Source organism: Hyperolius riggenbachi, chromosome 6 (assembly GCF_040937935.1).
Source record: "Hyperolius riggenbachi isolate aHypRig1 chromosome 6, aHypRig1.pri, whole genome shotgun sequence".
NCBI lineage: Eukaryota > Metazoa > Chordata > Amphibia > Anura > Hyperoliidae > Hyperolius > Hyperolius riggenbachi.
The window spans coordinates 93,632,867-93,647,380 of record NC_090651.1 but is presented as its reverse complement, the minus strand read 5'-3'; the positions used below and the strand labels follow the sequence as shown (position 1 = coordinate 93,647,380).

The window sequence follows — 14,514 nt, the reverse complement described above, 5'->3', positions numbered from 1 at the left end:
AAATATGTTACTATCTGATGGTAGAACTTTCCCAATAAAACCGTATCTCAACTGCCACACTAGACTTGTCTATTTAGTTACGGGTTCGTCTATACATTGCAGCAGGGGGTTCATTGTTTTGTCGCTCATTCCAAAATCAGCCGCTGTACCACCGCACACCTGACCAGCCAACTTCGGCCCAACATCTTGCAGCATGTGCGATCGACCATGCGACCAATTTCCGTCCTGCAATTGGTCGCTTTGTCGGTTGGGGATGCATTTGGCGGCACTGATTTTCATCCACGATTATAATAATTGAATTGCATGGTCGATTGGCCCCCAAGTCGCCTAATGTATGGCCACCTTAACACTTTCATCAGGTACACCATGGTGACATCCTCTTCTTTTTTTCTTTTTTCTTTTCTTTTTTTATTTCCAGGGGTCGAACGCATCTCTAAGCCTACTAGTGGCAGCAATATTTATAAACTATTATTGACCCGTGACGCTTATTAGATCTTCCAATTGGGGATATGACCAAGTGGACTGAATGTGCGGTGGGACTTCAGTCCCTATATTTAACCTTCCTGGCGTTGAACTCGATGGACGTATGTCTTTTTTCAACCAAAATAACTATGTAACTATGTAACTGTTATGGACGAGCTCAGCTCGTCCACTACCGCCGGAGGCTGCTGCTCAGGCCCTGCTGTGCCGATTTTCATCAAATAAAAAGCAGCACACGCAGCCAGCACTTTGCCAGCCGCGTGTGCTACCTGATCGCCGCCGCAGCGCGGCGATCTGCCGCGTGCAGCGGCGAAAGAGGGTCCCCCCAGCCGCCTGAGCCCAGCCTAGCCGGAACAAACAGTTCCGGCCAGCGCTAAGGGCTGGATCAGAGGCGGCTGACGTCCATAACGTCACTCCGCTCGTCGCCATGGCGACGAGGTAAGCGAAACAAGGAAGGCTGCTCATTGCAGCCTTCCTTGTTACTTCTGGTCACCGGAGGCGATCAGAAGAACGCATCCGGAGCGCCCTCTAGTGGGCTTTCATGCAGCCAACTGAAATAGTTTTTTTTTTAATTAAAAAAAACCCCTCCCGCAGCCGCCCTGGCGATCTTAATAGAACGCCAGGGTGGTTAAAGTGTACCTAAGATCTTAAATATAGGTGTATTTATGCTTATCCGGGGCTTCCTCCAGCCTCATGAGGTGGGTGGGCTCCCTCTCTCAGGCTGCTCTGTTGTCTTCCTATCGCAGCTGGTAATCTGGCCAGTTGTGCTCCCGGAGCGTGCGCAGCGCAGAACGCTCCCAGATGTGGGAGCACTGTGGCGGTTGGTGCGGCCGCGCATGCGCAGAAGAGTGCCGCTGGCCAGATTACCGGCAGTGATAAGTCAATGGTGTAATCAACGAGTACGGCGAGGGAGCCCACGCATCTCATGGGGCTTTCCCTCGCCGGTTCTTGACTACCCTCCGGTGCCCCGCCGGGGGTTAGTTTTGTTTTCCTGGCCACATGCATCCTTGTACATGCTACGCAGTACGAGTTTTCTCTTAATGCGCCTGCACAGGACGTGCTCAATGACGGTAACTCGTACAAGGATGTGCGTGGCCAGGGGCCGACTCTCAGCTGAAAATGAAACTAACTGTGGCGGACCACCAGAAGCCCCAGGTAAGTGAAACTTTATCACAGTTGAGGTTCACTTTAATAAAGGATTGGTCATATTGTACTGGACATTGTGCAGAACTTATCTTGTTTGGACTGTGTTAGGGTAGGTGGTGGTGGTTGTTGGGGGGGGGGGGGGGTAAGGGATTACAGTTGGTGCTGGGCAGATGATAGTTTTGGAGTTTGGAAAGGGCAGGAGACAAGGCAAGCCCTAGAGAAGGGGATATTTCAAGAGATGCTGGGCTGTTCCCACGAAGTGTCAGTTCTCCTCTCAACAACCTGACCTGACCTGAGCCAGAGGCCCCAGCTTGGCATCACCGCTATGGCCTAACTGGATTAATTGAGCACCTGAAAAAAAGATGCACAGGCCAAGAAATTTCTTTAGCAGTGAAGAAGGTCTAGAAGACTAGCAAGAAAGTATGCATTTTATACTGTGAGCCTGGTCTCTTAAGCCACATCTACACATTACAATTCCATGTGCGATTCATCGAATTCGATTGGATGGATCGATTAAATTCGACATGTCCGATCGAGACTCGATTGATAGTGTGGTTGATTTTGCATTGGTAACCAACCAAAATAAATGACACTATGGATAGAGTCCCAATCGGACATGTCTTATTTAATCAATCCAATCGAATTCAATCCAATCAAATTCGATCAATCGCACATGGAATTGTAACATGCAGCTGGGGCTTTAAATCGGATCCGAGATGAAAAACTAACCAGGGCTGTGGAGTCTGAGTTGGAGTCGGAGTCGTGGGTTCAGAAACTGAGGAGTCGGAGTCGCATGATTTTTGTACAAAATCCACAGCCCTGTTAAGTATTAGGCTAAGGAGTCGGAGTCGAGGAGTCGGAGTCTGAGCAATTTTGGGTACCCGGAGTTGGAGTCGGAGTCTTGGTTTCAGGAACTGAGGAGTCTGAGTCGGAGCCAGAAGATTTTTGTACCGACTCCACAGCCCTGAAACTAACTATAGCAAGAACTTGTCTGTATATATCATTTTTAAAGTTTCGATAGTTTACACAGTAAATCTAGGTGCAAACTCCTTCAACAGTTTATGCTTATTTCTTCCTGTGATCAATTGATAGCAGCCATATTCTGCTTGCCATCATCACACAGCCAAGCTGCTCTGCATCTCTACCACTCAACCTGTGAAATCTCCACTCCCCTCTCCTCCTCTCTCTTCCCCTCTCTAAACCACCCCCCCCTCCCCCCTTGCCTCTGAAATCTTGTGTATGCTTCAGCAAAAGCCGCCTCCTCCCCAGGCTGAGCTTCCATGAGCACTTGCAGCATGGAACTCAGAATACTTTGGAGCTGGGGGCGTGGATACATTCATTTACATTCTATTAGGTAATAAATAGAAAAAGCATTTGGGAGGAAGAATGCCCAGTAAACTATATGTAAGGGGCAGACAGATGAAGGCAGCAAAAGTTTGTCTCAGATTCACTTTAAGGGCCGGTTCACATGGGCGATTGCAGGACGTTTACTGCCGGCTGCTGCACTTGTTCTGATCCTGATTTTTCCAGTAGTTTCAACTGCCTCTGAAAGCAACATGCTGCTTCCAGGGTCTTTGACCACTGTGTCTTGGTGCCCCCATTCTCTCGTAGAAAAGCATTTGACCAACACGCTGGTAGAAGCCCGTGTGAACCCAGCTCTAAGTGTGGCTGGTTTTTACTTATTGTACCTCCCTTTACTGCGATGCTTGAAAGTCTGCGCTACTTAGAAATGAGTGATACAGAGGCTGACATTTATTTACTTTTAAATAATGCGAGTTGCCTGGCGATCCCTACTTTTAGCCATAGACCCTGAGGAAGCATGCAAATCAGGTGCTCTGACTTGGGGCTGGTTGAGACGGACGTTTGGAGGCGTCGCGTTCGTTGGGGTCGCTGCGGCAATGCGTTCGGGCTTTCAGCAGCGTTCGCGTTGCGTTCGGATGCGGTCGCGTTTTTTCTTCCCCCAGGGGGACATTACTCGTCGCGGTTAACCGCCACTGAAAGCTACATGTAGCTTCCAGGGGCTCCTTGAACACCAGGGAAAATCGGGACCTGAACGCCGCGTTCGTGTAAACGCGCATGAAAGCTTGGTACAAACGCTCCCATTCACTTGAATGGGAGCGTTTAACGCCAAGCCTCGAACGCTGGCAGTAAACGCTCCGCAAGCGTCCGTCTGAACCAGCCCTTAAAGAGACACTGAAGCTGAAAAAAATATGATATAATGAATTGGTTGTGTACTATGAATAATTACTAGAAGATTAGCAGCAAAGAAAATATTCTCATATTTTTATTTTCAGGTATATAGGGTTTTTTTCTAACATTGCATCATTCTCTAATATGTGCAGATTACACAACACTCAGCATTCAAAATGATTCTTTCAGAGCAGTCTGTGAACTAATGACTTCTCCTCTGGCAGAGGAAAAGTAAAAAATTAACTAATAGTCAGAAAACAGCACTCTCCACGACTTTGAAAGTCGTAGAGCTTAATGGCTTTTTTGTATAGAGATAACAACTGGAGTTTCTTAAATCTTCCTGTACTGGAAACAATTAGACTGATGTATCTGATCTTAATGTTTTATTTCTTAGCTGTACTACACATACAAATCATAATATCATAATTTTTTTTTCGCTTTAGTGTCTCTTTAAGTCTGACTGAATTAGCCACACGTTTGTTTCAGGGTTGTGACTCCTACTACTGAGACCAGAACATCAACAGTACTGCCAGGCAGACTGTATAGTTTGAGGCTGGTATTACACTTGTTTTTTGTGCTGTGATGCTCCTGCTGCATTCTACCACAACACAAAACACTCACTCATATGACCCTGCTGCGTAGTGTGCCGACAGGATCATATGCATAGCGCCGCCTCCCACTCAATGATGTACTTCCTGCTGAGCAGGAAATACGTCACAGGGATTCCCGTTGGTCCACGCATGCGCATCCTGATGCACTTCACGCCATCATTTACACTTACTCTTACTGGATCGCCCATAGACTTCCATTACCCCAAGCACTGTGCATCAAGCGTGGTGCTTTTCGATAAAGTGCTGCAGCCCTTGCATCGGATTGGACCAGCGCATCGCAATGGACCACAATAGGTGGGAAAGTCACCATAGACTGTCATTGCTTTTGCAGCCCTTTGCGGTAAAATAGGGTAACGCAAAGCAGATTTTGACTCCTAGTGTAAAAGAGATCTCAAGGGAAATAGATATGGAAGGCTCCATATCCCTCTCACATCAGGTTCACTTTAAGGTAGATACAGTTTTGCCAAATGTATGTTCGGGTATTTAGCTTTTTATGTTACTTTGGGGAATGTGCCTTAATGTTTTACTACTTCAACCCTGAATTAACCAGCAGCTCACGAGTCAGCTTTATTTCTATGCAGGAACATGAATGGCCAGACTAGCTCCGCTGATTAATATTTTATGCTTTCAGGATTGGGTAACTGCAACGGACATTCGTGTGACCTTGAATAGACTGAATACATTTGGAGATGAGGTGTTTAGTGATCCAAAGGTGCTGAAATCCTATTACTATGCCATCTCTGATTTTGCTGTGGGAGGCAGGTGAGTTTGCATCTTTCTTGTTTTCTAAATCTAATCAATGTATAACTGCATACACCACACACACACACACACACACACACCCACCACACACACCACACACACCACACACACACCACACACACACCACACACACACCACACACACACCACACACACACCACACACACACACCACACACACACACCACACACACACACACACACACACACACACACACACACACACACACACACCACACACACACACACACACACACACACACACACACACACACACACACACACACACACACACACACACACACCACACACACACACCACACACACACGCACCACCAGGGCTGTGGAGTCGGAGTCGTGGAGTCGGGCAATTTTGGGTGCCTGGAGTCGGAGTCGGGAAAAAATGCACCGACTCCGACTCCTAATGAATTTGTAACTGTAATTAAAATAGAAAATATGATAAAATGTTCTATTTCTCAGATAATAGTCATTAAAAATAATGTGTATATATACAGTATATATACAGTAATAGCTGTGCTTAGTCCACAAAAATGAAATAAACCAATCAAAATTAGTTACTTGTGCTGCTTCAAAAAAGCAGTCCCCGTATTTTTAAGGTCAGATATACATATCTGATTGTGACTGTATATATGATGTGTACACAGGAATCTCTTATATATACTAAATAACATCTATGCTGTAAGAATAAAGCCTGATGTGTAGCTGTGTCACTAATAGAGCTAGTCAATGAGATGGAAATAATTCTGCACTGATGCTGATTTATGCAAATGTATGCACTCCCTTTGCTGATGAAATCAAATAATTTGATATGTTGTTAAAATTTGGTTTGGTGACTACAAATTAAAGGGTACCTGAGACGGATGAAAAGTAAAGTTTTATACATACCTGGGGCTTCCTCCAGCCCCCTTCAGGCTAATCAGTCCCTCGCTGTCCTCCACCACCCGGATCTTCTGCTATGAGTCCTGGTAATTCAGCCAGTCAGCGCTGTCCGGCCGCATGCCGCTCCCACAGCCAGGAACATTCTGCACCTGCGCAATAGTGCTGCACAGGTGTAGTATGCTCCTGGCGGCGGTGTGTGTGCATGCGCACTACGCCTGACTGGCTCAAGTACCTGGACTCATAGCAGAAGATCCAGGTGGTGGAGGAGGACAACGAGGAACTGATTATCCTGAAGGCGGCTGGAGGAAGCCCCAGGTATGTATAAAACTTTAATTTCATCTGCCTCAGGTTTACTTTGTTACACAGTAGTACTATACTCTACATATGCACTCCCCACAGAGCTGCAGGGAATCCACTGAGAATGCTGTGCACATTGAACACAGAGGTGTTGTCTGTCACCCATAAACCTTGTTCAGATTGTGCATGAAGAATGTGTAATAGAGGAAGAATCTCCTCATTCCCCTGCAGAGTACCTGCACATCATTCTTACATGTACCCACACTTACATTGCCTAGGGCCTGATAGATGTTCTTTGTTCTGGTTTGTACCTTTTACAAGTACTCTTACCAAGGACTAGTTTTAGTCTAAAGGGAATAAATATAGTAGTCTACATATCCTTCTCACTTCAGTTGTCTTGTAAAATTCCTAAGCGTTGGCAGTTAAGAGACGAATTTCATGTTACATACTTTTAATCAACCAAATTGTAATATGCAAATTAGAGGAGTCGGAGTCGGAGTCAGTGGAATCCTAAACTGAGGAGTCGGAGTTGGTGGATTTTTGGACCGACTCCACAGCCCTGCACACCACACACACCACACACCACACACACCTGTGGGAGGCAGGTGAGTTTGCATCTTTCTTTTTTTCTAAATCTAATCAATGTATAACTGTATACACCACACACACACCACACACACCACACACACACCACACACACACCACACACACACCACACACACACACCACACACACACACCACACACACACCACACACACACCACACACACCACCCACACACACCCACACACACCACCCACACACACCACCCACACACACACCACACACACACCTGTGGGAGGCAGGTGAGTTTGCATATTTCTTGTTTTCTAAATCTAATCAATGTATAACTGCATACACCACACACACCACACACACACCACACACACACCACACACACACCACACACACACCACACACACACCACACACACACCACACACACACACCACACACACACACCACACACATCAACACACACACACCACACACATCAACACACACACACACACACACACACACACACACACACACACCACACACACACACACACACACACCCCACACACCCCACACACCCCCCCCACACACACACACACACACACACCCCACACACACACACCCCACACACACCCACACACCCCACACACACACCCCACACACACACCCCACACACACACCCCACACACACACCCCACACACACACACACACACACACACACACACACCACACCCCACACACACACCTGGGGCTTCCTTCAGCCCCCTTCAGATTCATTGCTGTTCGCCCCCCCCCCCCCTTCCCCCCCAGTTCACCTGGATCCTCAGCCCCCTTATTCAGCCTGGCGTTGATTAAAAAGTTACTGCTGTATCAATGCAACACAGGTTAAGTGTAAAAAATGTCAAGAATCTTAGTGTACCTGAGATTAAAATCTCAGGCTTTATATTTACCTCAGTAAAGCCTGATATGAAGTCTCAGGTTTTATACTTACCTGGGGCTTCCTCCAGCCCCCCTAAGGCTGCTCAATCTCTCACAGTCTCCCCAGGCCGCTCCTGTCCCCACTGGATGGCCGGTACTCTGGCTTTTTCACGCATGTGCGGCCTGGCCACGCACTTCCCCGTTGCGCTACTGTGGCTGGGAGCGTTCTGCACCTGCACAGTACTTACTGTGGTTACCGAGCCATCCGGGGGGGTGACTGGAGTGGCTCAGAGAGACTGCGAAGGACCGAACGGCCACAGGGGGGGCTGGAGGAAACCCCAGGTAAGTATAAAACCATAGACCAGTGTTTCTTAAACCTGTCCTCGTGGCATCCCAACGGTGCATGTTTTACAGGCAACCTTGTATATGCACAGGTGAGGTAATTAGTGTCTCCGCTACATGGAATCCACCTGGCTGAGACACTAATTACCCCACCTGTGCATAGCTGAGGTTGCCTGCAAAACATGCACCGTTGGGGAGTCACGAGGACAGGTTTGAGAAACCCTGCCATAGACTTATTTAGCCCCAGGTACACTTTTAGGTGTAAAAACTTTAGAACACGAACCAGTTAAGGGGGAGGTCTTAGACAAAAATGCTGAAAGCTGCTTCACCTTGTGCACGTGTTATCACTCCTCCCACCTCCATAGCAGCCTAGTGACATGTCTGTGCAGCAATCAGCCACAAGCTGTCACCCAATGCATGCAGGTAATGACGTTTTAGATCCAATCTCTGCTGAGATCTATGTATTATTAAGTTGGATAATATGGTAAATATCGGGTATCTTATGTGTATGCCCATCCCAAAGGCTGTGTGACCTAGGCCACTGTTCTGCAGTGACCATTCTCTAGCAGCTGCAAACATAAAACTATCCTTCCATTCGGAGTGCCCAAAACCGGTAACCAGTCTAATTCTCAAAAATACTAACATCTAGCCTGCAGTCACTCAGTGCTTGGTGTTACAAAAATTAAAACTACTCCTAGAATATTGGCCACATGTTGCTGTAACATGCAACAGCCTCTAGAGGCAAATCTCAGCCACTGGTCACTGCAGAAGTGTCACCCAAGAGTGTGAAGGGTGATCATCCTTCATCTGATTTTTGTTTCATCATCTCCTTTTCTGGATTCTTCATAGTGAAAACTGCTTATAAATCCAGCAGAGCGTTGTCACCCGCACTCATATTTGTTAGCTATGCAGACCTGGGATCTGAATCACTCGGATGTCCTTACAGCTGCACTGTGTGAGAAACATGAACAGTTTTATAGTGTTATTGCATTAGATAATGTTTTGCTGTAATGGATCTCTGATCAGTACTCTATTTTTACTATTGGATTTTGACCCCGAGTTAGATACTAGTACTAACTGTGCTGCTGTCTCATCCACTAGCTCCCTAATGTGTCCACTGGTCACGTGTTTAAATATTTTGATTTAACCAATCTTCAGAAGCAGTGGTTGCATTTCCTGGTAGGTCAGCGCACCATACTAATCCCTCCCTCAGCAACTGCCGATGTGCTGAAAAGTTCCTGCATTGCTTCAAGCAGAAAGCAGGATGGTAGCTGCTGAAGGTCTGGTTCGTGGGATTGGTTAACTCACACATCACCTTTAGGCAGTCAGGAGATGGAGCAGCATTAATGCTAACTAAAAACTGAAAACATCCATTCTGGGGGAACTGACCCTTTAAGTGAATTGTTCCCATAATGCACAGTCACTATAAAGTCCTGCACTTGTTTCTAGCAGTCTGCTGTGTCAGTCTGTTGTTTTGAACCAGGGTCAGGTTGCTGTTTGTAGTCTGATGTGGGTGGTCACCATTCTGTATGTGGGTGAGTTGTGCAGAAACAGCCTGAACTCTTCTTGTGGAACCTGACCTGACTTCTTTCATGTGGAATGCCTGTGATGTTTCCATTTACAGGCATAAAAGCCTAGCCAGCTAGGCTTTGTGTGAGGCGGAGGTTCTACTTGGTGTTTGATTCAGACACTACTGATGCATGAAAGAACAGCAGGGCTGCCAGGCAGTGGATATTATTGAATGAAAACCAATATGGCAGCCTCCATATCACTCTCATTTCAGTGGTGCTTTAAATAACTGTAAATATGAATATTACCCCTTATTCACTATTCAGAGATTTCACACATTCTGTAAACCTAATTGCCATTATTAAGTACAAATTACAGAATGCTTATAGCTTTTTGTTCTGTGTGGGTCACTTTATAGTGAGTCACTGACCTACTTGGAGATGGGAAAGTCTGAATGACTGACTTACTTCTGCTGGTTCTAAGTTAGCAACTGTTAGAGCTCTTTCACACCAGAGCCGATTTCTGGCGTTTTGACACAGTCAATACTTTGCATTGACCGAGGTAAAATGAAACTCCATAGACATTTTACCTTTCACATCCAACGCTGCGTTTTGGTGCGTTGTGGTTCAATGCACCAGGGAGCTGTTAATCGTCCGTTGCCGGCGTTGAATGTTAACTACCGCCGCTAATCAGCGTCGCACCGCAACATCCCGACATCCACGCCGCATATCATAACACTTGCAGGAAATCGGCTCCTGCAAGTGTCATATAATGTGAAAGAGCCCTGAGTAGTACAGCCAGAATTGAGAAAATAGTCATGGAATATGCAACTTAAGACAATTTGGTGATGTGAGTGAGATGGAAGCGATTACACACAGATATTTCATACATGTTCCTGGCATCCCTGCGGATATATAGGATCTCACCTCCCTGTGAAATGAATGTGTGATTGATGTAAAATCATTAACCTCCAAGGTGTTCAATTGTGGCTGGTTTTCTGTGCAAAAAGTGGTTCAATTAATTTTTCCTGAAATGTATGCCTGTAACTTACCAAAATGTGTCAGGCAAGGGTCTATTATGCATCTTGAATATAACAAAAGTTTTCAGCATAAAATCATGTGCCTTGCGTCAGGCCACAATTTCCCCACACTTCAGCTTCAGGCAGAAAATGTGTGTTTGTTTATAATGCAAGAGGAAAAACAGTTTGTGTGCTAATCTTCGTATCCAGAGCATGTGAAAATTTGCATATGAACAGGCATTATAATGCGAAAAAACAGAACCCTGCCTCAGAAGTACTGGAGGAGCCGGACTCCTCCATTCCACCAGGGAGGTTCAGGCAGGTGGGGTGCAATGGATTACACAGAACTTTACTGCCTGCTTTGGCTGAATTTTTAAAGCAGGAGGGACAGCCAATCAATCCCAGGACAAAAAAAAGCACATATATAAAGTAGATAAATACTTGTTCTATTTACCATACATGACATATGTATTGTACTGTCCACGTTTTGATTCCAGTGAATTTTATAAAGTAAATAAAGAGAACTGTTTCAGGCATTTTCCATCTTTACTATCTCTGACTTCAGCCAATCCTGATATCATTTCGGCCCTTACTTTTTTTTTTCCTCGTAGAAACTGCAATCATGCCTAGCTTGCTTTGTAAACACGTGTGAGCACAGCATAGGTTATATTTCAGCAGCTTCTGCAGAGGAGTGAGGTGTAGTGTCACACTGAACTGCCCTCAGCCAATCAGTGAGGAGGAGGAGGAATGTGGGAGGGGAAATAACAAGCTTCCCTCTCCTCAGCAATGTACCAGAATATAGCCCAGCTGACTCAAATAAGATTCATTACAGCAGAAACATTTATGATTATAGTGGAATGCTTGCAATGCAGGGTAAGGTTGCAGGCTGCATAATAAACACAGAGCGGTGGGTAAATGGAATCCCACTTTATTAACAAATGAGACAAAAGAAATCTAGGTACACAAAGACATGTGTGATTACTCTGGTTTTCAACAAAGTTTCTAAAATGGTTATTGCAGCTACAAAGGCTAATGATTAATGATTTTCAGTTGCAAAGTGACTTGTGTAGTGACCACAAAGATTACATTGTATTAAAGTACAGTAAACCTTTTAATGAAAATGTTATTTCTCTGTAATCACCATTTCCATGCTTGCTATCTTCCTGCATTTGTTCTCGCACAGCACGCCGGGTTCCTCAGGATACTTTGTAACAAGAACAGTTTTGTTCTCTGAGGAACAGCAGTTAATCCAACACTTGTAGGGTGGGGTTTCAGCGCTGTTCCTTGGTGTAACATTAACTTGTGTCATCTATATTGTGCTTTTCAGGTGCAAGTGTAACGGACACGCCAGCGAATGTACGTTCAACGAGTATAGCAAAGTGGTGTGTAACTGCAAGCACAACACATTCGGCGTAGACTGTGAAAAATGCCTGCCCTTCTTCAATGACCGTCCCTGGAGGAGGGCGACTGCCGACAGCGCCAATGAGTGCTTACGTGAGTAATCCATGGCACGATCGCCAGGCATGGCTGTAATTTACACCAATGCCACTGTAATGCTTCCTGGCTCAGAAATGTTCAGATCGGTTTCAGTTTTTGATACTGTGGAAAGGGTTGAAAGTGAACCTGAGGTGAGAGGGATATGGAGGCTGCCATATTTATTTCCTTTTAAGCAATACCAGTTGCCTGGCTGTCCTGCTAATCCTCTGCCTGTTATGCTGGGAATACACAGTAAGTTTTTTCAGCAGATAGATGGTTCGATGGATAATTTCCGATATATACGATCTTATTTTTGATCGATATTCTGATCGATTTCTCATAGAAGTGAATGGAAATTGATAGGATAATGGATCGGAAATAAGATCGGACAGTAAATCGACTGAAAAATCTCATCGAGTATTCCCAGCATAATACTTTCAGCCATAGACCCTGAACAAGCATGCAACAAATCGGGTGTTTCAGACATCATCAGAACTGACTAGATTAGCTGCATGCTTGTTTCTGGTGTAATTCAGACACTACTGCAGCCTAATACATTAGATGGGCTGCCAGGCAACTGGAATTGTTTAAAAGGAAATAAATATGGCAGCCTCCATATCACTCTCATCCCGAGTTCACTTTAAAAGCTCTTTTAGGTTTTAACTGCTATCTGTGTGCTGTGTGGCCATTGATGAAATATCGCCTCATTTCCTGCCCCTAGGATTTTGGTAGTGTTAAGGGGCCCATACACTGGTCGATTGTAGCCTTCGATCGTTTGATTCGATCGATTGCCGATTTTGTGCAATTTGATCTATCTGACAGGATGGAAGATCGATGGCCCATAGAGTTGCATTGGATCTAATGGTCCAATAATGCATTTAGATTGATTTTCAATAGATTTCATTCTGAAATATATTGGAAATCTGTTCCTAGTGTGTGGCGCACATCAGATAGATTCCTGTCAGATTAGACTTGACGGGGATCTGACAGAAATCTATCTGATGGTTGAATCTGCTGTAAATCTAGAAGTATATGGCAACCTTTAATGTCAATCCTGAAGGTATAACACTGTTTGAAAGAATCTCATGGCTGGGAGATGTAGTTCATTGATATGGTTGCATCTCCCAGCATGCTTTGTGCATCCCCATCATGCTTTCCAGCAGTTGGGGAGACTAGATATCCCTGCTCAAAATGTTGTATTGTGTTGTCGGTCACCCTGTGATCATTGTCTGTAATCTTATTTATTGTACAGCACTCAGTGTTCTTCCCAGAGTCTTTTAGCCTGGTGCTTCACCTGGCTAATTTTGGTGAGCACCCGGCTGTCATCGGCTCGCCACCCCCCCATTATCCTCTTCCAATGCTGTAAGCAGAGTTGCGCCGGCCCTGCATTCCCCCATCTCGCCCCACCCGGCTACTTTTTCATTCCACCCGGCTGGAAAAAAATTCTGGGGAGAACACTGACTGCTTAATATGTTGGTGTTATATAAATCCAATAAATAATAGTAAAGCTGCACTGAAGGCATTGCTTGCTTCTCAATGATGCCCTTTTTTATCAGCTGTGTATCGTATGCTTCCATTGTTTGGCTCTGTATTCACTGCACATTTCTCTTCACAGCTTGTAATTGTAATGGTCGCTCCCAAGAATGTTACTTTGATCCAGAGCTGTATCGTTCAACTGGCCATGGTGGCCACTGCACTGGCTGCTCAGGCAACACGGATGGCCCCAACTGTGAGCGTTGCCGAGAGAACTACTATCGTCAGAACAACGACGAGCCATGCCTGGCCTGCAACTGCAATCCTGTTGGTATGTGGCATGTGTTTAAGCAATTACCTTTGTTCTAACCATGAAGCTTCAGTCAAGCAGGCAGTGGGCAGGAAAACACTGCCACTGTTCTAGATCTGGAAAGAGTGGGGGAGGTGAGGTTATCAGTAGCATCTTGAAAGGTTAGCTTTCTGGTATCTGCTGCATCTGGTGAAGTGAAATGGTCACCCATTCTGTCCAAGGATGCTTATGATAATATCCAGCTACATACAGTCTCTGCATTTAAGTTGGTTTCAAAAGTTTTTTTTATTGAGCAGTAAGGAACAGACAAATATTCGATTGGTAGAGGAAGTAACAAGGAGGAAATCTCCTGCAGTCAGTCAAGTACAAGGAACAATTACAGACAATGAATCTGAGGAGCAGATAAAATCCCATTCTGAGCTTGTCAAATAAACCAAAAGGATCAAATGTACTCCGTAAAAGACCATCATCCAACAGGATAAATCCATAAAGGTAACCAAAAGGCTGATGGGAGATAGATGTGGGTCAGGCACAGCATGAGAGAG

The 14,514-nt window shown here is 45.3% G+C and overlaps 1 protein-coding gene across 2 annotated transcripts in view; it reads left to right on the top strand.

The window, feature by feature from the left end:
• LAMC1 (laminin subunit gamma 1) overlaps positions 1-14,514 on the top strand; it is a 214,148-nt gene that overhangs the window by 129,213 nt on the left and 70,421 nt on the right. For both annotated transcript variants that reach the window (XM_068239676.1, XM_068239677.1), the window contains exons 3-5: positions 5,059-5,189; positions 12,038-12,204; positions 13,802-13,990. In XM_068239676.1, the coding sequence (XP_068095777.1) occupies positions 5,059-5,189; positions 12,038-12,204; positions 13,802-13,990 (487 nt within the window). The remainder of the gene's footprint in view (positions 1-5,058; positions 5,190-12,037; positions 12,205-13,801; positions 13,991-14,514) is intronic.